The 26488-nt window shown below is 44.7% G+C and overlaps 1 protein-coding gene across 2 annotated transcripts in view; it reads left to right on the top strand.

The window, feature by feature from the left end:
• Nucleotides 1–26488, top strand: part of RBM6 (RNA binding motif protein 6) — a 57729-nt gene that overhangs the window by 11553 nt on the left and 19688 nt on the right. For both annotated transcript variants that reach the window (XM_085072943.1, XM_085072944.1), the window contains exon 6: nt 10433–10506. In XM_085072943.1, coding sequence (XP_084929069.1) covers nt 10433–10506 — 74 coding nt within the window. The remainder of the gene's footprint in view (nt 1–10432; nt 10507–26488) is intronic.

Here is a 26488-nt window from a genome sequence, read left to right as displayed (position 1 = left end):
TTGCATTATGTCCTGAGGCTGCATTTAAACAGCTCTCTGATCCTTCTTGCACAAGATGGATAGGTCTAGGGCAATAAAAGCTTCCTGAATTGTGAATACTTCTTTTAGAAACTGTGTAACTAGAAGCTGTAGTAAAATTAATCCAGCTTTTCACATTAGCTCCTCCTAGAGAAGTGTATAGAATTGAATTAGTATTAACTTCTGAAAAGCTAAACCTCTTTGAAACTAGGGGCCAGTCATGGGCTAAATGATGCTTTTGTGATGGGATGTGTATATAAATATCCGTGAGAATTAAAAGCAAACCTTTTGGGTTACTGATGTCTCTGGGTTACACCTGCACTGCTGTATCAGCTTGATGGGACAATGACAACCTGGCTCAGAAGTGCACGTGCTAAGCCAGTCTGAGTGGGTTGTATATTTTTGAGTGCTGTCCAGAAATGTTAAAATAACATTAATCATGAGTATGCATGTTGAGTGTGTTTGAGAGAAGAATGCCTGCAGCTGTGGGGGAACAATAACAGCCGTAACAAATAACACGCAATTAACTCGAAATAAGTGAGGTTTGGATCGGTTTGTCAAAAAGATAACGCTTATCATAAAGCTTATCTCAGCAGCTTCAGTGTAATGATTCCATTGTATGATCTTTTACAAGACTCCTTCTGGTTTGGGGAAAAATATATGGTTGATTTTTCTTGGAGAAGGCAGTCAATTTCTTTATAAAGCCCCTTTTTTTACATACTGTGTATGTGCGAAGGAAAGTCTATTTTCACTGAAGGCTGTGCTGAGAATGGAACAGTGTTCTTAATATACCTGGTGTGATTTTTGGTATGCATTCAAGCTGTTGATTCTTTAGATTATTTTGTCTCTGAAGCCCACAAACTGAAATGGTGGCTAGATTTTAAATGAGGCAGTGAAAGGAGAGACCTTAAGAAGTGGCATAGTAATTCTATTTAAATCAAAGAGGCAGATATTTACAATGATAAAATGTCAAAGTCAGACTTTATAGTATTACCCTAAAAGACATTAACTTGTAATTTCCATCAGTTAGATTTTTGAGTTGATGCCTGTATGTTCAGACTGAAAGTGCCAAATCCATTTTTGGGGGGAAGAGGGCTTCTTCCAATGTGATGTGTAAGCTTTGGTGGAAATAACTGTATTAAATCTTTCAGCTTGCCTCCTCCAGTGTGTTTGGTCATGTCTGTCCAATTAATCTTTGCAAAGAGCAAACCCTGAGGTGACAGTGGAACCTTCTCAGAGTCCATCAGCTGCTTTGGTGTGCACTATGTCCTGGAGCCTCGTGCGGAGGCAGCTCATGGGTGTCCCACTGCTCCTACAGATGCTTGCGATGATGACTTGTCAGCAGCTCCAGGGAGCTGCTGTCCAATCTGAAGGTGCTCATCTCTGCTTGCTGGGCTCAGGGCTTTCATGTGGCTTTACACAGTGGTGTCCCCTCTGTGAAGGTGTTAGTGCAGTGTGTGACAGCACTGGCTGTTCATGGTGTGGGATCTCTCATCCTCCTGTTACTGCCATGCTCCCACCTCAGTGCTTACTGCTGGGAACTTGAAGCCAATACCTTTTGACCTTTAAGGAGTCTAATATGAACACACCTTGCCCTGGTTTTGATTTTGATCATATTTTAAACTTATCTCCTGCCTGATTCTCATCAGGCTTTATTTCTATTTCCCTGACTAATGTCAGACATAAGCCTGAGATCTCATCTTGGAGGTCTGATATGCACTGAACTCTGGCTGAGCCACACACGTGTACCCTGGAGAAGGAGGCACGTGGAGCCAGCCTCATCTTAAAGGGTTGCTTTTCTTAAAAGACACTACAGTGGTGTTTAAAGTAGTAAGTGAAAGCACAAAGCACACTCTGAGCCTTCTGTTCAAATTGTTCTCCTGGATGCAGCATGCAGCAGGACAAGCTTGGAACATGTGTTTTCCAACCAGGATTCCTGTTAGTGTTGGTACCAGCAGCTGTTCAGGGAAAGTGAGCCTGAGAAATTGCTGGCAGCCCATGACACTTTTCTAGTTCACTCCAGAAGCCCATCTGGGGAACTGAGAGGAGTGTTTTCTGGGCTGGGAGAGCTTGGTGGAGAATGGACACTTACTGGGGTGGAGAGGAGCATTGGCAGAGAGGAGCTCTGAAGTGGACCTGGAGGGACCAGATGAGCTGGGTGGCAGTCAGCAGGTGCAGTGAGATCTACCCCAGCCCCTTCATGTACCCTCTAAATTAGTGCAGCACTTCAGAAATTGCTGAAATTTCAAAAAAGCTGCCTGCTCCATTTTGAAAAGCTTTTGTTTTAGCAAGTATTGTTGCCACTAAATGTGCATTATTGCTTGCTCAGCCACCTTCTTGCCCTAGCATTCATGTTCTGTTTCATTTCTCCAGACCTTCCCTTTATGTGTTGCTTGGAACTGCTCCCCTTATCCTTCCCTGTGTTAAACTTAAAATTGCCTCGGCCAAGTCCTACAAGAAACCGGATTATCTTGCTTGTTCTCTCTAAGCTCTGCCGCATTGGTGCCCTGTTAAATATTAATAAGCCCCTTAGATAAATCTTTAAAAGGTGCTGCTTTTTTTTCCCTCCAAGTGCAGTCTATCTTGTATATCACAACAGTGAATCATTGGTTTCAGGAATATATCAGGAAGCCTCTGGAATTCAAAATTGTATTTTTCAGTGTTACATTTTGCTAAAACTTATAATCTGAGGGTCCAGAAATTTCCAGTTCATGATGGAAAAATTGGTGTCTCTTTTTTTTTTTCCTTAAATGGAAGCACCTTTTTTTTTTTAAATTGAAGCACCTCTTTGCTGTAGGGATAAGTTCTCCATTTTCCATGGCTGGAGTGCATTCCAAGGCAGTGAGATCTCCTCTCCCTTAAGGCAGACATGGCTGTGCATTTGTCAGGCCCACATATAACAGGGTTTTAGCTTCCTTGCTGTGGGAGGTGTTTGGGTAGGCATGCTCTTGGAGGCCAGAAATGCTGGCAAGATGCCACTGCTCCATGGGTGCCATTGTGCTGCAGCTCCTGGCCTTAGGCAGGGCTGGAGAGGTGAGCTGTTCCTCTGCACGGGGAGGGAGTGTTTCTGGAACTGTGCCAAATGGAGACCTTTTTGTTTTCTTTGTGGAGTGCTGCAGTGCCCTTGGGGAAACCCCTCTGGAGGGTGGATTTGTGGCCTGCTAGTGGCTTCCCCATATAGAGGGCTTGGCACCAACCCTCTGGAGTTAGATGAGGACTAGGTCCCACAAGGGCTTAGATTCTTGGGTTTGGTACAAAGAACACACTGTGGGTTGCTGTGGGATGTCTCTAGCGCACGCTGTGGTGCAGAGGGGCATCTGGCCTGTTGTGCTAATTATACAGAAGACAGTTTGGCTCACCATCAAGGCTGCTGCTGATGCACCACAGGACGAATAATCTCCTGTTGCTGTGTTTAGTGCTTTGCACAGCGAAGGTTGTATGGCCCACTCTGCTGCATCAGCCATGCAGATCTTGGGCACTTGCTGAGACCTGAGGTGATCATCCATGAGCTCACAAGATGCTGTAGGACATGAGGAGTTTCCTCTTGAGGCGTGGTCAGATCCACTAGTCATCAGAAGAGTTCTGCAGACTGCGGGGATCACCTGCCAGAACCTATGGAAATATCTTCAGCACTGATGTACATGAATCAATTATTTCTAGTTTGTAGTCTGCCAAGAACCAAAAAATACACTTAGCTGGAATTAGTCCATGATCATCAACAGCAGTCCTTGCCTTGCCAGTTTTCCTAGCTGTGTGGGCAGTAGGCTTTTGGCTTGCCTTGCTTGGTTTCAGGGCAGTAATACACTGTCTCTTGGAAGCAAAAGGTGTTCTTGCTCCTCTTTCCTCATCTGTGATGTTGGTGGCTTAGGAAATAGGAAGTACGAGTCTGGTCTAAGTCAGTGTTTGTGATAGTGATCGACCTTGGTTCAGGGTTATAAGGCCTGTTCTGCAAAGGCAACAAACACATTCATCCACAGAATGTGCTCACAGCCTTTTTGACATGCAGAATCCATTTTTACAAAGGTGCTCGTTCCTTTTGCATCTCTGGAGCAAAACTTCAAGGCTTTGCACAGTGTACTGACGTTACCTTGATTGCCTTGAGACTTGTGCTAAATGACAAGTCATATATCCTGGAGACCAGGTTCACGTTAGCAGCACTTTAAAACCGAGTTCCTGGATAGAACTCCTTCTCAGGTAAGCAGCTTCCAGTCCTCTCATGGAGTTAAGTGAAAGCCTCAGACCTTTTCAGATTCCAGGTTTCTGTACAAACATAATGCAACGCTTTGTCTTTAATAAAATTAGTGTGTACAATCTTAGCATTGGGGTTTTTTCCCTCCTCTCCTCTGTGCTGGTGTATAAACTACCTTCCTTGGGCCAAGAAGGGTTGACAGACGTTTGGGGCTCTGACTGTAGTAGTTCCTGTAGTTTATGGAGCTTTTGGTGTCCACCTTTGAGGGTGCCTCAGGCAGGTCCTTTCTGTGTCTTGTTCTCCAGGATGGAGGGAGGAGGATGGACTATAGTGCTCTATCTTTCAGAATACAGCTCTGTTTCATTTCCTGTGGTTTTGGTGCTGTTCTCTGTCATGAATGAGTGTATAAGAGTGTATTTCTTTACACAGAGGGACAGTAGGAAGTGACAGGCCTTTTCCCAGCAGCAGGTGTGGCTTGTAAATGCTCAGGCTTTGAAAGGAATTTGGGATTTGGCTTGTTGCAGATTGTCCTGTGTTTTCTAGTACTTCAGCTTTAGTAGCTCTGAAGACCAATTTATCTGTGCAGTAAAGAGATCTGACAAATTTATGGATGCTCAGAATCCACCAGCTGGTATTGAGAGAGCTCATGATTTTGGCTTCTGTGGTAGCATAGATAGATTGCTGCTGTCCCTGCCGTGCTGTGGGGGTGCCCTTTCAGCTTTTTTCTGTGTGGACAGATTTATTTCCTCTGCCTGCCTTGAAAGGCACTACTCTGGTGCCCATCCTCACTTGCAAGGTCAGTGCCTGCTGAGTAGGCACAGGTACAGCCACTCCTGAGCATGTCCAGGAGCTCTTGTTTTCTTGGAAGCACTGCGTGTATGATGCCTTCTAATAGTAGTCCAGTGTAACAGCACAGAGATCCAGAGAAAGCCCTGTGTTCTCTAGTATTTTCTTGTGATGAGGTATTCATTCTGGTATGGATGACCTACATCTGCATCTTTCCTTGGAGGAAGGGAAAATCTTGTGCCTGGGGTCATGGACACATTGCCAAAATCTCCCACTCATGAGGTAAATCTTTCTTTCAACCAGGGAATGGCAGATTCTCTGAGAACAGGGTGCACAATCCCTGTCTCCATTACCTGAGCTCCCCAAAGGTTAGTGTGTGAGACTGCAGATTCCTTCAGGGATGTAGAAGTCCTTCATCATCACTCCATGCTGTAGTTGCCCTTGGAAGAGCAGTAGAATTTTCTTCTCTAGCATGGGTAAAACTCAGCGGAGAGTTTCCTCAGCTGCACCCTGCACTACCAAGTTGTCTTTGGAGGGAGCAAGCAGCAAGAATGTCCTGCTTCAGCTGCTGGCCATGACTCTGCTTTAATGTACCATCTCTCCAAGTTCTAGAAGTCCCCAGAACTGCAAATGCTTTTCCTCTGTGGTAGCTCTGTCTTACCTTAAGGGAAAAAACACAAGTGACATGTTGTTGTTGTTGGTGGGGAAGCTCTCTGCCCATGAAGACTACATTGCGTCCATCTGCTGTGAGGCTGCTTGGCTCCACCTGGCAGATGCAGGGACCTTTACCGTGCTGGCAGGTGGCCCAGCTGCCCAGGTTAGTGTAGTGTCCTTTGGTGAGCTGTTACATGGAGATCCTTTAATGGGAGAGACCATCTTCTTCCCATTCTGGAGGAGAGGGAATATCTTTGTGTTGCACCAGAGCAGCTGGGGGTTTGTCACAGTTGTTTTTGCAAAGGCAGGTGATTGTTCCTCATGAGGTGACCTAATGCCTTAAGCTCGTTGTGGTTGTGCAGTAGCATGACTGACTGCACGCTCATGCCTAGAATCAAGAAGCTGGGTCGCCTCTCGGATTGGATGCCTTTGTCATGTTGCCATCCTGCCTTCTTTCCAAAACTATCTTTACTTTGGCACAGATAGGGCTGCTGTCACTACAGGATCTTTTCGTTTGGTCTTCTAAAACTCTAGAGATTTTTTTTTTATGTCTTCACACTGCTTACAGCCCCTATGAGAACAACATTATGGTTTTCCTTTATTTAGATCTTTGGTATAACAAACTATGGTGAAGTAACACGTTACTGTGTGTCAGTTGTTCAGTAGAAACTGTCTGTATAGAAACAAGTCTTATTTTAAATCCCAAGTCTTTGATCTCTATATCTGAAGCCAAAGAACAGTAATTTTAAGGCAGGCTTTCAGGATTTTTAGCCAAACTATTGCATGCTAGCAGGGACCCTCCATTTGGTGTCAAAATTCACTTTGCTGAAACATGTCTGTGTCAGAGGCAGATTGTTCCTTATTCCAGTGCTTGCAGAGCAGCTTCCTGGAGCTCTAAATGTGTCCTTACTCCTAAGTATTAAGCGTTTGTGCCATTTTCAGTGCAGAAGACAGCCGAGCATGCTTTGGGAGCATCCGTAAAGGGTTGTGTATACATAGAAGCACTTAAGGGAAAGCAGAAGTCCTCTGAAATCTATGTGCATGCTCTCCTTGCGTTCTGATTTCATCCGTCGTACACAGCCTGTGGTGCTGTAGACTTGCACAGCTGAAAGGAAGTAGCTAAATAAGGTACAAGAGTCCTTTTACACAGTTGACCTAAAAATGGGGGGAGATGAGGACATGCATCTTTTTTGGCTGTGCTAGGGCCAAAATCTGGGTGAGTTCAAGTGTTCCTGTTGGAATGATCATTTGGACAGTGTAGCTGTGCTGCAGCATGCTCAGGGATTGTGTGGGGGAAATACCACACAAGGATTTCTTTTCTTTTTGACAGAGTCTGTGTTGATCATATATACTTCTGCAAATCATTACTCCATTCTAATTTCTTGTGGATCCTGAAACTAGTAATGTACTAATCAATAGGTGAAAATACCAGGGTTTATATCTTCATGTGAAACCTTGCATGTGAAGTTAGGCCTCTTTGGGTCAAAAACTGCACACTGTTCTTCAGCAGTGGTTTTGCTTTGCTGGTTTGATTGCTTTGGTTTTAGTGCTATGACCTGAAGAATACCAGAGGGTGTCCAAGAGCTCTCACTCACAGGGGAGCACTGCTTACCTTGGGATGTCTATGGAACCAGCTCTTGCCATTAGGTGCCTGTCCCTATCCCTCCATCAAAATCCCGTGTCCTGCCTCTGGTAACAGCACCTAAATTGTTGGCATTCTGACAGGCAAACTGTGTGAAGGCTTTGGAAACAAAAACATCCAAGCTTAGCAGCTGCTACACAGACCTGTACTAGCCCTGTGGAGGAGGCAGGGAAGAGGCACAATGGTTGGTGGCAGGAGCCTCTGTAGTTGCTTCCCCCTAAGAACCAGCCTTGAGCCACTTGGTTTTGTTTCAGGTGTTGTTCTCTGGGTAATGTGATTGTTGCCGATGGTGGAAAAAGCAGCAGACATCGCGTTTTGAAGGTGTGGTGCCATTGCTCCACAGGCTTCCATTTCAGTCGCCTCCCTGCCATGGTCTGAAATGGAAGCTGGAGGAGCTGGGGGCAGGGGGGCAGGGCAGGGGTTGTGTGCCGCCCAAGGCTGATGTTACTCCTTAGTTCTCGCATCCTGAGTGTGCTTGTCAGATCCATGCAAAGCTCTGGATCTGGGGGAGGGGAAAAGTGTCAAGCCCCCACACATCTTCAGCAGTGGTTTTCAGCAAGTGGCTCCAGGCTGCTCTGTTCTTGCATCACTACTTCGGCGCTGTCTGTGCAAGGACAGCTTGTAGTGAATTCCAGAAAGCTGCATCCCTCTGCGAGCCAACCACAAGAGCTGAATGTTTGGCCTGGAGCTGCATTTTGGCAGGACGTGGGGCCATGGTTATTGTTTTTGTACATGTTATTGCTGCTATGTTTATGAATTCGGTGCGGGAGAGCAGAGGTGGGAAAAGTGCAGAAGGAGAAACGTGCTGGGCTTCACCTTAACTGTCTCCATGTAGTGCTTGGAATGATCTGCTGGCGTACGTTCCTCCAAGCATCTGAGCTTTTGTATCTCCGTATAACATTCAGCCTTGCGCTCTCAGTTGTGTCATGCTGGATTAAATCCATGTCTAAACTACTCATTCCCTTCATGAGGACTGGGATGTAAACGTCCTCTTATTGCAGAGCAAATAGAATGAAAACTTTTGCAATCTTGCTTTGTGTCTCTCATGAGATCTCCTACACATGGAAGTAAGACAGTGCTCTGATCCTGCCTTACTGATTACAGCAGCTTTCAAAAAATCCTCTCTGAAGGGGAATCAGGAGCCTTATGGGCTGACAAATATCATTCATGCAGCCCTTTTCTAAACAGGAGGGAAAGAAGTGACTTGAGAGTTCTGAATTTGAGTAAGGCTTTAAAATGTACCATATGAGGCTGAACACTGTGCATAGAGTAGCAGAGGTGTCTGCCCAGAATGCAGAGCAGTCTCCCAGCAAGGGGCAGCACTGCTTCTGGAGAGCAGCTGCCTTCTGCAGAGAGAAGAACTCCTTCATTTTCAAAATGTGATCCGGTGTGGCTGTGCTGCAGAGCAGAATGGATGCTATGGGAACAGCTGGATCAATTTGGTTCTGTCAATCCTGCAGCTGAAACCACACCTCTAGTTCCAGGAGCCCACTTCATGTAAGAGTGTCAAGTGGCTTTAGCTGCCTTCCACCACAGATGTTGTGCTGCTGGACTTTATCTTCCACTGAGCTGAAAAGCACATGGATTGCTAAATTGCCCTTTAGCATAATTATATTGACTAAGATAACATGGGAAAGGGGAATAAATTCCTATGTGAGGTGGAAGAAGTGCTAGATTAAAACTGGAGTCTTGTTATTCAAGGCAAAGGTGCAAAGTCAGGATTGTGTTGTTAGAACAGCATGCAAAGAGCTCCCACAAAAAAAAAAAAAAAAGAAAAAAAATCAGTAGGGTTTGATGATGAAGTTGTTTCATGTGGTCCTGTCTTTGATGTGGTGAAGTAAAAAGATGGTATAGTGACAGAGAAGGAAAAACTAGAAAGTGCAGTAAATGCTCTTAGGCATAGGCTTGAGGGAGATAGGGGCTGTTTTCCTGGAGGCTGGAATGCCTTGCCTGAGAGAAGCGTGCATGGAGTTACCTTTCCATGGAAGATGAGGGGCTGCAGCTCTAGGAACCAGATATGCACCTGGTTTGAAGATACCAGAATTGAGATGTGCATCTTTAGTAGGAGGGAAGACAAGCTCATCACCAGCATAGCTAGGTGCCTAAAATGGCACAAGTCACATGCAGAGTAGCTTTCCTCTCACTCCAAACCAGCCAAAAGAGCAGCAGGAGGAGGGAGCCAAGCTCTCTCACTGCTTGTGCCCATGTAGGGCAAGTAGGAGCATCTCGGTCCATGATCATCTGGAAAGCACTGTTTTGGAGTGTGGTGGTCTTGACATGTGAAGGGTGAGGTTGTGACTTCAGGTTGTTCCTTAGCGCTCCAGTTCTTTGAGATAGTTTCAGTATCAAGGATGGGTCTGGAGTTGGTCATACATTTTGTAGTGTTCACCCTGCACTTTGCTTTGGGACATAATATTTCGGGGTGGGTAACCAGAGTACACAGTTGATCCCTTCTGCAGTGACTGAGATGACAGCTTTCCAAGGAGTGAGAAGAGTAAAGGCTCTCTAATTTCTTGAATCTAAGCTTAAAGCTGCCACGCCCTCTTGTTATATGTGCAATGATATCTCTACCAAAATGAGAAAGTTGGGAGTTCTCATTCCTGTTCAGCTACACTTTTTCATAATGCAAGAGATTGGACTTCAAAAAGTAAGCAGGTGTTGAAAGAAAAATAGCAAAGGCAAAGGAATTGCGTTAGTTCTTTCTGAAATATTGTCCAATTAAAATGCTGGCTATTCGTGTAAAATACATCTGCAGCAAGGTACTTGGAAATGATTTATCAACACTTACTTTGGAGAGTGCTGCCTCCAAGGTAGCGCAAAATGTGAAACTGGCAATGGAAAGTCACTATGCCTTAAAAAAAATAAACAGCAAAGCAATTACTTTCTTGCCCTAAGAAAGGGTGTGACTGTCACTGGGTTGTGTAAGGGAAAGTGGGAACACTGTACTATTAACATTCATGGTAAACTGCACAGTTAATCATCATCCAGCTAGTCCCTGGTTTCTTTCTTTTTCATTCTGAAGTAGAGGGGTGGTGGTTAGAGGGCTTGTCATTGGAGGGAAAGGGAAATTTAATATTTAATGTGGCTTTCTTTATGACAAGGCACTAACATGACTCCCGTCTGTATTTAAATGCTGTCCCCAGGTTACGACTATGGCTATGTCTGCGTGGAGTTTTCACTCTTGGAAGAGGCCATCGGATGCATGGAAGCCAACCAGGTTGCTTTACAATTCGGTCAATGCTGCTAGAAGATTTTTAATTTTTTTTTTCTTTTTTGGTGGGGTGGTGGAAAGCCAATGAGGTTTTTGTGAAGGAAGGTCTGTTCTTGTATAATACACAACACCGCGGTTTAAATGTTGTCGTTACTAGAATCTTGTGACAGGCTTAGAAATGCCAGTGGGAAAGAGCTGCTGGACACCAAATGGTCTGCCCTCCTCCCTGGTGTGTCAGCACACTGGCTGGAGTCAGAGGCTGGTGGCTGACAGACTCCTAATGCAGGTTTTGACCCTGCTGTTTTTGTTCTCATTGAAATGCAGATGGGAGGAGCTGTGCTGGCAGTAAATGCTTCCCCCGGCAGTGTGTGCACACACACATGCACATGTGACTGTAGGTGCATACCCTCGTGTGCAGCTCTGAGTCAGCTGTGACTTGACTGCTCCACTTTGCCATATGCCTTATGTGTGGGAGAGATGCTTAATTGTGCATCTCCCCCTTATCTATCCTGTCCTTTGGCAACCCAGAGCTGCAGACACAAAGACTACCCTACCTGCAGTTGAGCCTGGTAAACCTGAGCATTTCCAGTCCTTAAAAGTATAAAATGGCTGAAATCCCCAGTAACTGCTCAAGAGGGGCCTTTATTCTGACCTGATACTTGAAGCTAGAGCTGTTTACCACCATACAAGAGCAAGATACATAAAATTTGTTAGATCAGACTTAGATTCCTATCTCATACCACCCTCCTTATGCCTTGGAACTCAAGTGATGGATCACTCAACAGACCCAACTAAACGATTGATCCCCCTTCCTTCACCATATCCCTTAAGTCTCCTCTTTGCTGCTTTCTTCCTCCTAATTTGCCTGAGTAAGAATCCATATCAATTATCTTAAGCCTTTTTACCTGAATCCCGGGTCCTGCTGTCATGGGAGGAGAGTTATGAGTCAGATTCAGAGCTGTGCATCTGCAAAAATGTACTTACAGTTAATGAGTCTTCACAGCTGGGGTTTCAAAGGTCCCACTAAGCACTCGCATTTGCCTCTATTTTCAGTTACAGAGGTATTGCAAGTTACAAAAATGTTTTACAGAAATAATTCTGTTGCTGGGAAAGAGCCTGGCACATTCCCACCGAGGTGGTGGTGAGGAGCAGAGAGAGAGAAGGCTCCAGAATTAATTATTACTTTTACCATCAGTGACAACTTTTATTTCCCCTTCAGTGTTTCTACAATTCCCAATTTTTTTTTTTTGTCACTGTGGAATCTGTAATTATAGATGACACTCCTTTTAACCAAATGCCTCTCCATATTCTCTCCACCATTCTGCTCACATGAAATAACGTCTTCCTACGCAAGAGCAATTCCCAAGTACCTGGGAATTTGGGGATCCCTCTTTTTCTGATTGTTGATGCCTGCTCTGCCCTTCTCCCATTTGGAATATATAGAATTGGGCAGGTGTTTTGACTTGATCAAGTTAGGCCCATTGCTACAGCAGAGAGCCTGTAGACACCAATCCTTAAACTGAATTGAGTGCCTGCAGGTGCCCAGTAAATCACTGCGCACACATGCATGGGAAAAAGCTCTAGCTGGTGTTCCACTGCTGCTTACACTGACCTCCCCAGCAGCAGTTACAGCAGGCATTCAGGCTGGGGAGTGTTTTCCTGTGGTTCCCTTCCAAAACTCAGGCAGGGTGCTGCCAGAACCCTGCTAGCAACAGGAGTTGAGGTCCAGCCATGCACACCTGGGATGTGCTAAAAACAGACAGGGTATGAAAGTCTTCCAGTTTTCTTCCTGCTATACCTGGCTGTCTGTGTGTGCAGAAGAAAGCTGGAAGATAGAGTGCTTGGAAGGGATTGTCTCCCAAGCCTCCATACGCCAATCTTCATCATGTTTAAGTAGACCTACAGGTGTTAGTAATGAGTGAAGTTAGGGTTTGGGGTGACCCAAGCTACATGCATTTGGTCAGGAGAGCTGTAACCTCTGGATTGCCCCACACAGGTCAACTTGTCTCATCTGCTTTTGATTTAACATGGAAAAAGAGGCATTCTAATTACCTATACAAAAAAATTGGCAAGATTTTACCAATTTATACCTGACATACTGCAGTGGAAATAGGTGACTCTTAAATTCTAAGTAAGAGACAAATACACATCTTCAGAAAGGGAGTTATGAGATGTCCCTAGAGAATAGATATTCCACTTCAGTGACTTCCAGGGTAGAGTTGCAAGATCATCTCCTTAGACCGAGAATCAGTCTGCATTTTTGCAAGCTGCAAAACCAAAATCCTGTGGTAGCTAAGACGCAGATTCTTTGATAGTTCAGTTATTTTCAGAAGGTTATCAACTGTCCCTGTCAAATTCAGTCACTTGTGAGAGCATAAATAGCAAGTGACATCCTGGTCCCTCACTAGTCAACCTGCCTCTTTCTCAGGCATCTGCAGTCTGGGAATAAATAGCTTGTGCAAAACCAGCATTTTTGATGCTGTTTAGTGCCTGTTGAACTGACCCTGCCTGAAGAACAATTTGCTACATCCCTATATTGTATAATTCTGATATTGTGAAATCTTCTTGTTTTACTCAACACACACCAGCACCCACTTAAGATCATTGCCAGATTTGCAGGCTACAGATTTACCAGGTTCAACTTCCTCCATTCAGTAAGTCTTAGCATGTGTATGTGACTGCTGAGATTTGAGGGGGCTTTTCTGTTACATATAGTGATAAGGAAACACCCATCTTCTGTGTTGCCCTGATTTTGCAGGAGAGTTTCATTCCACGTGTATTAACTGCCACAGCTAAAGTAACGGCAACAGGCCCCTTATTAATTGCTTTGACTTGTTGATTCTTGCATTGGCAACTTATTCCAGCTCCAGGGTCCCATCTAATGTGCATGAAAGGTGCTGGGTCACTGTTATCCCCAGGGCACAGGGCTTGGATGAGTGAAGTGCCAGATGCTGGCTCTCCTGACTTTGGGGGACTCTTTGCTCCGTCAGGGCAGATGAGCTGTTGATTTGTTGTGCAGAGCCCAGGTCCAGCCCTTCTAGGAGCCTCGTGGTTGGTGATGCTCCTGGTGGCCTTTTGTTTCACGTTGGCTGTCATTTGAGTTGTGAGACCTCTTTTCTCTCTGTGATGAGCTGCTTTTCCCATTGGGGAGAAAGTTATTTTGAATGGAAAATAGGGTTCCTGTCTGCTAAGACACATTATTTTTCCTAAATAATTTCCCCTCCTTTGTTGTCAGTGTTGAAAGGATGTGGTGTGGTATTTGGCTCAGATTGTGTCATTTCTTTGGTGTAGCCTCTTGTGTAGTAGTGTTCCTGTCTGAGGGCACCAGTTTAGCTTCTTGGAAGCACCTTTGGGAATACATCCTATAGCTGCTCTTCTCCATAGACATGGGATCTTTTTGCATTCTTCCTTCATGTGTAGAAGAGAACAGACATAACAAGCGTGTTACTTGGTGTGAGAAAATCAGGTGGGAAATGAAGTACCCTTTGTATACTGTTGTATGTCATAAAGGCAGGAGGAGGAGAAATGGAGGGAGGCTGTCTCTGCTGCCTGCACATTTCACTGTTTTCACTGAGGTGGAGCTGGTCATTATACATGTGGAAGCAAGAGCACTTTTTAAGCTGAAGAGCAAATGGTTTGTCTCAACTGACTATGTAGTATTGTCTCCAGATCCTCTCAGGCCTCAAACGTAGCAACACTGGCTGCATTAATATTTCCTAGCTTTTGTTGCTAGTAACTAACAACTTTGTAATTCTTTCCTCCTGTTTCTTAAGAAAGAGGGCAAGAAGCAAGCTATAGCATGAACTTTTAAAAATGCGTACATTGTGAATTATTGTGCAGGTTTCCAGGGGTGTGCTTGGTTGTTCCAAGACTTGCTCTTGTGCCATCCTGCACTGAGGCTGGCACTTGTCAGAGCAGTTTCCCTGCAGTACTGTCCTGATTCAACTTGTGGAGCACAGCAATATCTCCATTCCCCTACTTGTTTCTTACTGGAGAGAGTAAGAGGGATTCTTACTGGATTTCGTGGGTACTCACTTGAGTGCATCCCACTCCTGTGCAACTGGAAGCATTAACTATGTGTTTCTCCTGCTCTGAGCCCATTCCCCTGTATGCATTCGCTGCAGTGCCTGTCTGTATTCTGTGTGAACAGAGTTTCTGGTGCAGATCAGACTTCACAGGCTTTTCACTGTAACTGTTGGTGTTAAAATACACAAGATGCTGTGACAAGCAGCCAAAGCTTAGGACTTTCTGTCCTGAAAACATTTGCAGTAACAAGTTGCAACTCCGTGTGGCTTCCCAATTAAATAAAGAAGGAGCATGTGGTTATCCTGAGAATGGAAGTTCTCCTGTGACCTGTAGCCTTGGAGTATTTATTGAAGCCTGTGGTACAAGGAGTGTGTTGCAATTTGTAAGAGAAAATGTGTGTCCAAGCATCAAAAATAATTGCTTTCCTTTTGGTAGAATGTGCCTAATTGTGGAGTCTGGCATTTTTTTCTAGAATCTACCAGATTCCCCCTATAATGGAAGATGACACCTGCCTCAAATGTATTTTCATGGGCTGTCTCGTATCCATCATTTATTCACTTTATAATGTCACTCTATCTCTTTAACCTGCAGTTGAGGGTGGTGGTGGCATGTCCACAAATATGCTGAAATCCATTTGTGTGTTAGGCTAAGGTGCTGGAGATAGCCTTGCTTTTGATCTGTCCTCTTAGGATCTATAACTAACATTATCTTCTGCTTTTCTTGTTGCGAGTTAGGTGTGTGGATTTTGCTCAAGTTGTATCATTAGCACACCTCTTTTTCCCCTGCTCTTTCCCACCCCCATGAAGCCTGTCCTGCTTTTGACTGTTTGGATTTCTAGAATCTGCTTTTAGAGTCTTCTGCTCTGAGTGAGGTAAAAGGCTTGTATACCTCGGCAGTTTCTTCTGTAAACATCGTAATGGTTTGGGAAACATGCCCATTGTGGAGGAATTTTTATGAGCCACCTGACCTATGGAAAGTTCTCTCCACAGGCTAGTGGATGAGTGGATTTCCAGGCAGCAGAGCTGATTTGGGGATTTTTGTGTCTGATTCAGTGTGTGACCTTGTCACAAGCTCACCCTGATTTTACATCACAGAGGCCTGATATGTTGAGTCAATAATTTGTTCGTTCCCTCTTGTGTCTCACTAACCACCACATTGTACCGGCGTTTAGATGGAGTTGTAAACCTTTGAGATCTGTATGGAAACCTGCAGTGGGAAGCTCCTGGAGCTGGGCAGACACTTGCCTGTGAATAAGCAGTTGGATCTGCCTGCAATGACCTGTGACAGGGCTGGGTGCGTGGGTGTACATGTGTGTATCCTGCCATGAAGCTGTGATAAATGCACTGCCTGTTTGGAAGGACTGACTTAATCTCTGTGTACTGCAGAGACCTTCCATGTGCAGAGAAGGGTGGCTTTTGTTGTAAAATGTAACTGCTCAAAAGTACTGAAAATATTTCTCTGGACCTTTTTCTCTCCTGTCTTCTCAACATCTTGTGTCATCTCAGCTCTCCAAGCCGTGTGAATCCTCTTAGTCCCTCTTCCTTTGGCACAGAAGGTTGTAAGAGAACTTCTGCCAGAGACTTCACACACTCTTCCTTTCAGCCAATAGTAGCTTCCCATCAATGTGTTTTCTCCAGCCCTACCCAGATAAAAAAATCTACAACCTCCTTCTTGGCAGCTCTGTCCTGCCTTGCTTCGGGAAGCAAACCATGCTACCCAATGTGTTTTAAAATAAGTTCACTTTTTGCTGGAAGAGTTGTGAAGCTGCATCTTCTTGCTTTACTTGTGTGATTCCCAGCTTGCTATGTCCCTCCACCTCCCTGCTCATATTCCAAAATCCTGTCCTCCTTTTTCCTTCACCCTCACGTGGTGGGGATTGTATGTTTTTACTGCTGCTGCTGAACTGCTCATCTGCAATGGGATTGTCCCAGAGGACAGCTTCCGGGTGAGCTACCTGCAGCATGCAGCACATGCTTAAGTGAGACGTCCTCAGTATCTCTAGTTGCTGCTGGGGATGTGTGGCCCAGCAGGGTTATCTCAGGACTCAAATATTGCTGTATATTACAGAATTATCTATTCTGTGTGCTGAGGTTGGCTTGGGCTGCTGTATAAATAGGTTGTTTCACATAAAGCATCATTCCGTACCCTTCTCTAAAATGAAGCTGCTCTCCCTCTGGCCCCTGCATTTTTGTTCTGGTGATGGGTTTGTTGTAATTTGTTGCCCATTGACATTAACAAATCTGTGTGATGATGTAACTCTGAAATAACTATTATTTTCCCATAGATTATAAATGCCTTGTTAATCAAGTTCTCTGTTGGATGAGATGTTCTCTTTACAATGCTAGGAGCTGGAGGAAATAATTGTGATTTCTTGAAATTTGTTTAAAAAACTTGATCTGTGAGTGATTGACAAGATAAGTGTCCAGTCCTCTCTGGCTGATTGACTGTATAATGTGTATATATCAGTACATGTGCTGCATCACTCACTGCTGTTCGGCAGGAAAAGGTTGGTTACTTGCTGCACTGGTTGTAAAAATGGAGGTACTTGAAAATTTCTACTTGTGCATACAAAGTGCAATGTGTACCATGGGTAAGTCTGTTTCTGCCCCTTCCATGGGGCTACAGTTCTGTTGTAGAGGACTCATTGGCAGAGCATTCCCTAAGAAATAGCTTTGGTTTGGTCATTTTCAGTACGCAAAGCATTTTCCTGAGTGATGAGGCATCTGGAACACTCATCTTTTGAATTCATTTCTAGGTGAGATCTTGCCTTGAGCTAGGAAGGATTTGAAGTAATCTTTGGATGCATGGGCAGGATACAGATGGCACCCTCTCTCTGTAGCTGTCAGGTCCTCTCCTCCTAATGTGTTAATGGAATAATTGTGCGCCAATGGGGAAATCTTAGTCATAGATGCTACAGATGAGTGCAGTTTCACCTTAAAACAAAGAGAGATGGTTTACTGCTGACTGCTCTTTCTCACAGGCTGTATATTTTTTTGTGTTTGCATTCCTCATTAGTTGATTTTCTGTGAAGATCTGTAGAAACTCTAAATATATCCCTGTGTAACCATTTGGAAGGTATGTATCTTGTAGCCTCAAATTGCTTCAAAGGAACGTGATAAATGAGGTATAGGACAAATTGTGTGGTGCTGCAATTGATTGTGTATATGGTCAGAAGGGGATTTTGGATTAGGATGTAAAATCCCTTGATCAGGCTCCTATATGAAAGTAGTAAGACTCATGCCACTAATTTGCTTTGATGCTTTTGAAGTCATCCTTTAAGTAGGCTGGTGACTAACCAAACTGCGGCTGCACTCAGAAATTCCCTCTGTACTCTCAGAAGTGGACAGTGCTGATTATACGACTGAAGTGTCTTAAGGGAGATGAGCAGGCAGTGAGAGTGAAATGTCTGGACGGGTTCAGATGTCAGAATCAAGACATCTCATGCACCATAACTTTCATTTCCAGAGTGACACCATTTTCTATCACAGTTTTGCCATAATAGTTTGCACAAGACCTGTCACTGAGAATGAGACATAAATTGTTGGGCTGAGTCCAGCAAGTCCTCAGCCCAATTCCAGCAGTGTCGAGGGGAACACCAGATATGTTTTACAAGCATATGAGCCAGATTATAACGCTAGAACTCCATCTGGACTGTTTTGATAAGTGGGAGCATACCAAAATGTTGCAGTTTTCACTTGATGAGTCGTTGTTGTGAGCTTCAGCCTCAGAACTGTTCGTTCATGCTTTTGTGCTATCTTAGCAGTGATTGCTTTTCCATTCCTTGATGCACTGTTGGTGTTGGATTGCTGGAACAGGAAGGTAAAAGGTTGATTCTAGAAGAGGAAAAAAAAAACAAGCTGCACACTCCCTGGGGTTAAGGAAGAAGGCAGAAGCACTGTTTCCTTCTCTTCAAAGAGATAGCCTGCCTACCTTTCTGTTGAAATTAAGTATGTTTTATGTATATCTATGATTTTGATAGTGAGAGAGAGCTGGAATTCCCTTCAGATGTGGATTTTAGTCTGTTTTCTTCCCAGCTGAGTTTGTATTGGACCTTTTCAATTTAAATAATGGAAGTTTGGCTACCTGGATTTGGAATTCGTTCAAAAGGAGAACCTTGAATTTTGCTGTTTTCTGCTCAGGTTGTGAGACTCGCACGAGTAAAAGATTAAATTCAGATTCAGGTTTGAAGATGCAAGATCAAAGCTCTGGCAGTCAGCAACTTTTATTTGCGAATTTCTGTTTCCATTTGACTGTAACTGGGTTGTTAACGTTCTTGTCTAGAAATGAAATTATTACAGTGGAAAATGGGGGTGGCACGCCTAAGTGGGCTATTGTGTCATTATCCATCAATCACAGGCAACGAGGAAACAGGTATTTAACACAGGAGGACACAGAGTTATTATCTGCCCCATTCCCCTGCAAGCCACAGGGCACCTTCTACACTCTTATTAAAGCTTTAATGCCTACGGAGAGCATAAGAAACACTGTGTGCTACAGGATCAGAGACCAGGAGCTTTGCTGTCATTCTGCATCTGTGTGGGACCAGGAAACACACGAGGTGGAAGAGCACTGAGAGTGCTGGCAGGCAAATCCCTCTGCATTGCTGAGGAAAGGCACCAACTTCCCCAGTACTCTCTTGTAAGGGGGAGAATTTCTTCTTCCATCATACCAGGGAACCTGTGAATGGGACAGCCACTGACAGGTCCTCAGTACCACTGTGTGACCAACTTACTGAATCCTGGCTACAATTGCTTCCAGAAGAGGGTTGTGTGGGAACATCCTGAAGCTGTTTTGTACAAGGAGACAAAGGAGGGAGGTGGGAAGTTCTTCCTGGCTTCTGCAGAACAAAAGCTGTCAGATGTAAAGGAGCATTCTGCCTGAAGGTTTATTTTGTGCTGCTGTTGCACTGTGTATGTGTTGACAGCTACCAGATGTTGCATCCAAGTGTCCTCCTGCATCTCCATCGCTTCAGGCCACCTATAAGTTCAGTTAGTTATGCCTTCCACAGGATGATCAAACAGCTTCCGAAGGACAGGGGTCTAAAATCAAGTCTGTGATGTAAAGAATTACATTTTTAGTGAGGGTCAAAGCTATAAAGCTGTAAACATGAGATTTGAGTATTTAAAACTGTGAAACTTTCTCTTTAGAACAAGAGAATGAAAGTAATTCTCTCCTGTTTTCATAGACAACAGGGGAAATCTTAGTTTTTTGTGATGTACAGTCCATGTCTCACCAGGAAATGAGCAATATTCAGATGGGCTTCATGAACCACATTTGAGCCAGGATGGCATTTAAAGCCCAAGCAAACATTTGATGTACTTTTCCATCAAGGATCTCAGGAGTAGAGTTAACAGAGAAAGTAATTTTAAGTCTTAAGAATCCCAAGATATATTTTCATACACTTAATACCAGGTTGAGAAGTCTCACTAAGAAGCTTTCTCATGGTGCAAAGCTGTACATTAATGATATGATGACTAAGGTATTTTACTGTTTATAGCCCTAAGTTTTTGAAAGCCTGATTGATTCTTCCCAGCCTGTGATATCACTGGAGAAGAGTGCTGAGGTGGTTTGGATTTTTTTTCCTCTGACAAGATATTGTTCTGTGCCTGGTCCATGTGGGACTGGTGTGTGTCCTCTGCCACTGCTGCCTTCTCTGTCCATTCCATTAACTGAGCTCATCTTTTTTTCTTCTTCCAGTGTGTACTGGGCACATCACTAAATGTAAGAAGTGAATTCCAGAAAGTTTCACAGACACCTCCTAATGACAGGCAAATGATTGATCCATCTGATTCTAAGAGGAGCAGCTGAAAGCATCACCTCTCTGGTGCTCCAGTGCTTGCTGCAGAGAGGTGAGCAGCGCACAGGGAGCTGCAGGCAGTACCCTGTGCCTGGCTGCCCTCGGTCTGTACGGGCCAGTCTCTGTCCTGAGCCACCAGGTATTAAATCCCCAGCTATTGAAGTCTCACAGGGGGTTTAAGTGACAATATCTGAGCCACCCATTACTGTGCAGCTTATCTGACAGTTTAAAGAGATGTCTGTGCATGCTGTTTCCCCTTCCCAATCCTTCAGGAATTCAGCCATGCTGAGGCACTTCTGACGCAACAGGGTTATCATAGGAGCTGCTGTCCTGAGCACTCACCTCTCTGGCTCTGCCCTCCCAAAGAGCTGAGGTCAGCCACCAGAGCCTCCGAGCTTGGAGAGTCACAACTTCTGCACCCTGACAAGTAAATTCCTTTCTTCAGCAGTTCCGGGAACTGAGCAGGAAGGAAGGATCTGAATTTACCTCTGGACATTTTGCAGTGCAGTTGCCTGAATGAACCTTTTAAATTTCAGTGCCCTGTAAAGGAGGAGGTGCTGGGTCCCACAGGGAACTGTGACACCCACTGGTGTTACATTGCACCCAAGCCAGGCTGACAGAGAAAAATAATTTCCCTACAAAAGGCTTGGATAACTGTTCTCATGCTGTGCCAGGTTTCTTGGGCAAATGCTGACCCAAGAGATTGAAGCAGCTGTTTTCCAAGTCAGCTCCTATGAAGAGCTCTCAGGAAGCAACACCTGCTGAGACACAGAAATCCATACAGGTGCCAGCCTGAAGGTGGGCCAGCTGCCTTGTGGTTCTGTCCAGGTCTGACCATTAAGGATCTGGGTATAGGTTTTGGTCAGGCCACCTCAAGGTCACGATGATGTGCTGGGAATCATCATTGGGATGACACAGGTAAGTTGTTGCACTGCTGGTGGCAAATGGTATGGCTCTTATCCTGGGAGAGTCAGTATTACACACCCACTTTTGTCATTAGCTGGGAATTTAGGGATGCTGAGAAATGATGTCTCTAAGGACAAAACCTCTTTTCTTTAGAGGTGCTTCCTTTTCCCAGGGTTTTTGAGTCTTTTCCTTTGAGCAGAGACTGTCCTGCAGGGATCTTGCCTGATCCCTGGCTGCAGAGAAGGCACTGCTAGGGAAGGCCCTGAGTGCCTAAGAAGGGAGTGTGGAGGCGTGTCTGGAGGAGCCTCTGCACCACGCCCTGCCCCATTGCAGTTGGTGTGTTCTTAGCAAACATTTGCTGCTGCACAGAGCACCCTGAGTTCTGTTCACTGTGCAGGTCTTGGAATTGGTGTGTAATCCCACAGGGACATGCTCCAGCGAAAGGACATGTATTTGTTTGTGTATAGGGTCTTTAAGTACTTAATTAAATAGCTTGACTTGTCTAGCAATAAATTTACCCCTTTAAGGCAGAGCTTTCCAGCCTGACCTTTTTACCAACATGATTTTGCATTGGGATTGCTTTTTAGGGTTTTGATAGTCGTGCTTGAAACCTATGATTAAGGTGCTGGGTCTTTCCTCATTGTTTCCCAGCTTCCTTATGGCCATTGCTAATTGTAAAGTATCCCTGAGGGAGGTGCATAGGAAGGTCCTGGACTGGATTAGTGCATTGTACTAATGTGTTTAAGCTTCATATTGTTTAACAGTGAGATGGAATGAGATGACCTTTGAGGAAAAAGGTGGCCATGTAGAAAAAAATAGTGAGAAATATGTTCAGGCAGTAGAGCAGCATTTTGGAGAGAAGGGAAGTCCTTGTTGTTGTGTTGGGATAGAAGGGAGTCTGTGAAGCAGCTGTTGTTCAGACATTGTCCATGCAATAGCCCCTGATAAGTCAAGGAATATTGATGTGGCAGAGCCATGTGGATCCTTCCCTAGAGCTGTCTATGAATAATGATACTCAAAACTGTTAAGTTTTGATAGTTTAAGTATATTTTTCAAATAGAGGATTCAACCCAATTTATACTTTTCTGAGCATGAAAGCAAGTGTTCCATTTAGAGTCATTTAGGTTGGAAAAGACCTTTAAGATCAAGTCCAATTGTTAAAGAAACTCATATGCATGGCCTCCTCCACTTACCCCGTTATATGGCCTTAACCATCCATGCTTCTCTTTAGCTGTGGAGTGGAAGCACAGCCAGTAACACCAGAGCACAGAACTTGTCCCTCTTTGAGCTGTTGTCCTGAGATCCTCACTGTCTGAACTCTAGAAATCTTCTTCTGACTCCTTCGTGCTGTAAAGGAAAGGCTTTCATTCCAAAATTTCCACTTTTTTTCTCAGTGATCCTATAAGCTGATCTGAAAAGATGCCCTCTTCAGCGGAGTGAGGCAAGCTGGAGGTCGGCATTAGCCAGGCAGGGATGCATTAGGACTTTGAGTGGCAGGTGAAAGTCCACTTGGCTTCACTGGATCAAAGAAAACTTTCAGATGTGTTGAAATCTCCTTACAGGGTGAAATGCAGAAGCCATTCATAATCACCTACCGCCCAAAGCTGGCCCCTGAGCATGCGAGGTCCTGAGCACATTGTGTGCTTTCCCCAGCTGTGGCACATCGCTGTTATCCTTCCTGGAGCTGTAATTGGGAGCTTGTCTGTGCCCACCATTTTGGTGCTCTCAGAGCAGGGCTGAGAGTGCTGACAAGCGAAGCAAATGCTGTGTTTAAAAGATAAGCACTTTGAGAGTCCTAACTTGGAACTGGAGTTCAAAATTCACGCATTAAAATGTAGAGAGCTGGCATAGTCTGAAAAGCAATTTCTGTGTGTATTTGCGAAAAGGATATCAGTGGGGGGAGGTGAGCTGTAGAAAGATACTGGGACTTGCTTAAAAAGAGTATGGCTGGTATCCAGGGAATTTAGAAATCGTAGGAAGAAAACTGGAGGTGTCTCAGCAGGCTAGCTGGGGTGTCTGTGGAAATAAGGTACTTAAAGGATGCAGACTGGCACCTTCTGCTAAAGGACAAATGGCTTGGATAACCAGGCAGGAAGGGAGGTCCAAGGAGGGAGCAAGTAGAAATGGGAGCTTGTGTGTCACAGTGGATGGTCCCAGTGCTAGTGGGTAATGGGTTTTGAATAAAAGGAGTTTGAAACAGAGGTACTGGGAGCTATCTGAGATAAAATGATCCTTATATAGCATCTTAATCTGTTACATTTAGCTACTGAATCTTTAGGACTCTCTCAGTTATCCTCCTAATGCCTGAGTTCTGTGTTAGTGCCAGTTTTGTTTGACATGCCCATCAGTGGTGTGCCTGAAGCAGTGTTCTGTCAGCTCAGGATGGATGGTGACAGCTTTGGGCTCTCAGTCTCAGGCCTCCCCTGACCTTGAAGACTGTGAGCATGCCATGCTGGTTAGCCTTGGATCACTGTTGAAATAAATGCCTTGCTGCTAAATGCTTCAAGGTGATGCCACGTGCTCTTCAGCTCCATAGCATCTCTGATGCCCAAGAGCCAAATATCCTGCTTTTTGGGTGACCACTAACACAATGTTTATGTTGTCAGTTGTCATGTCAGTGCTAGTCTTGATAGAAATCTGTAATAATAGTCCACATCAAAGTTGTTTGGATCCATTTGGTGATGTAACAATTCCTCAGGGATCCACCACTTTCCAGGCCATACTTTTCCTCTGTATATCTTGAACCTTCTACCTTGGCTGTCAGCCACTCCGGAGTAGAGTGCTGGACACAGTGCTGGATCAGGCCAATAAAAAGAAATCCCTGGGCTGCAAACGGTTTGAGAGCTAGGGAAAGAGTCTGAGAGCCTTGGGGAAAATCCCACCTCATGAGGAATTTGCTTGTAGTTATTCCTGCTGTAGGAAATGCCAGATTGCTGCAGTACCCTGCAGCAACCTGGCTTGCTCTTGTTTCTTCAGCTCCATGTCATGCTCTGTTTTCTAACTGTTTAATTACAGATGGATTGTGGTTTGTGGGTTTACAGCTTTTCTCATCTGCTTTTTGTCAGAGGTAAGCAGATGTATTGCCTGTTGCCCTGTGCAGTTGAGTCCCTTGTTCAACAGCTGCTGATGAATTTGGAGATAAAAGCTTCAGCATATGGAAAACAGGGGATGAGAAGCCAGTTTCTGTGGCTGAGATTATCTTGTTCTCAAATATATCCAGCTGGTCTCTTATCCTCCCAGGTGTTGGCCCTCTGCTTCGTCCCAGGAAGGTGCTGCCTCCTCAATTCCATGAGCAGCTGTGGATAGTTAGGGAGACCTTTAGTGTTTGACTCCACCTACCTGCCTAATTTGAAGATGAATCCTCTAAGGGAAAGAGCCCTGTGCTCTTCCTGCCAGCTCCCACCCATCCTCTGCATGGTGCATGCCGGTGGAATAGGATGCCATTACATAACTTGAATTGTGTGGCAGTTGGGGGTTGTTAAATCTGCATTTCTAATCCATACTCAAATAGGAACAGAACCTGAAAACATTCTGATTTGCAGTTCCAATTAGATAACCTGGCTTGTGTCGTCAGCCCCTTGTCTCCTGTTCTGTGCCATCCAGTGCATTTGGAGGCCAAGGCTTGAATATACCCTGAGGATGGTAAGAGCTTTTTGTTCTGGGAAGTGCTGCTGGGACCAGGGGCACCCACTGCATTCCCAGACTGCCTCCTGGGGTGGTGTCTGAGCATCCCCAAGGCAATAAACACTTGTCATTAATCATTTAAAATAATTTTTAAATGATGGATGTATACTGATTTTTGAATAACTATCCTAATTATAGTAAATATGCATAAGAGGGATGAATTAACATAATGTAAATGAGGTTAGTTCTGGTATTTAATGTGACTGCTTTGCTGTGCTGCCCATAAGCATTCTTTTGTCAGAATCTTTGTATGCAGTTTTTTACAAGTGATATTTTCAGTTAATTTTTAGCATGTTGAACCATGCTGGTCTTCCAACTTGGTTATTATTCAGCGAGAAGGGTACCTGAACCTTTCAGTTCACGGCACGGATATTTTCCATTTAATCAGACCATGAACAATATAAGGAAATAATTAGCCGAAGTGTTGTTTGGTTTTGTGCATGAGCCAGCTGCTAAAGGAGGTCTGAAGATGGTTCACTTGTGGTGGAGGCACCTCCTGCACTGCCTTGGGGTTGTGGCCAAGAAGAGAAGTTTGGCTTATTAATCTTTGTGGATTTGGGTGCTTTGTAGCTGAGCCTTGGTTCTGTTCCAAAAGTGACGTGTGCCACCCCAGGTGTGTCCTCTGTAAAGCTGATACTGACAATTGCTGTTCCACTAAGGCACTCATGGTCTTCCTTGTGATCAGGGATGGCATGCTGTTGCCATCCCCCTGGAAGAACTAGAGCACGTTCCTCCACACCAGTCCACGGTGGTATTGGTTGCTGCATCCACATCTCTGTGTGGTTTCACAGACCCTGTGGTAGCTGCCAAAGCATGACCTGTGGGGTGAAATACTTGGAGAGCTGTCAGTGCATTGTTTGGAGGCTCCAAAGTGGGATTTTACTGAAGGTTTTAGTATTTGGACAAGTTTAGTTAAAACACAAGCCTGGTTTGATTTGAGGGAGTGACTGTGTTCTGAGAGCTCTCCCTCCACATTTCCAATTTTCTAGGTCACTCTTGGATGCTCTAATTTTTTTTCAGAGAAACAGTTAGCAAAAGCTTTGACACTGATGATTTGTATTCTGTCATCTCAGTCTTGAGAGCAAAGAGATACTTTTTTGGCAAGTTCTCCCCCTCCTCAACCCCCAGTCATCATCATTAAAAGGCTGTCAACAAGCATGAAAAATCCCAGTGTGTCAACTGTAAATGCTAATTGACAGACAAGCAGCTGAAGCGGTGGCTCGTGCTGTGCCTGACCTGCAGCAGGCTGTCTCCTGGCCCTGGCAGTAGCTCCATAGGTTCCCTTGGAAGTGGGATCAGAGTGCTCAGTGCTCATGTAGAGCTCCCTGCAGAGCCACGCTGGGCTCTGTGCAGAGCAATGCTATTACAAACAGGGTGAGCTAGAGGAGAGCTAAACCCAGCCTCATGAGTGGGCATGACATGTCCTAGGAGTGTGGTCTGGCTTTTTTCTCACAGGTAGGCCTACCTTCCTGGTATTTGGTAATGCTTTTGGGGACAAAAAGCCTGGAAATTGCTTTAGTAAAACTAGCTTTGTTGCTGAAGCCCTGTGCCCTGCTGACACAATCTGCAAAGTGC

This window comes from Lichenostomus cassidix, chromosome 12 (assembly GCF_008360975.1).
Source record: "Lichenostomus cassidix isolate B80296 chromosome 12, HeHo_3.0, whole genome shotgun sequence".
NCBI lineage: Eukaryota > Metazoa > Chordata > Aves > Passeriformes > Meliphagidae > Lichenostomus > Lichenostomus cassidix.
Note: the sequence above shows the minus strand (reverse complement) of the source record. Positions and strands in the feature narration are given on the sequence as shown.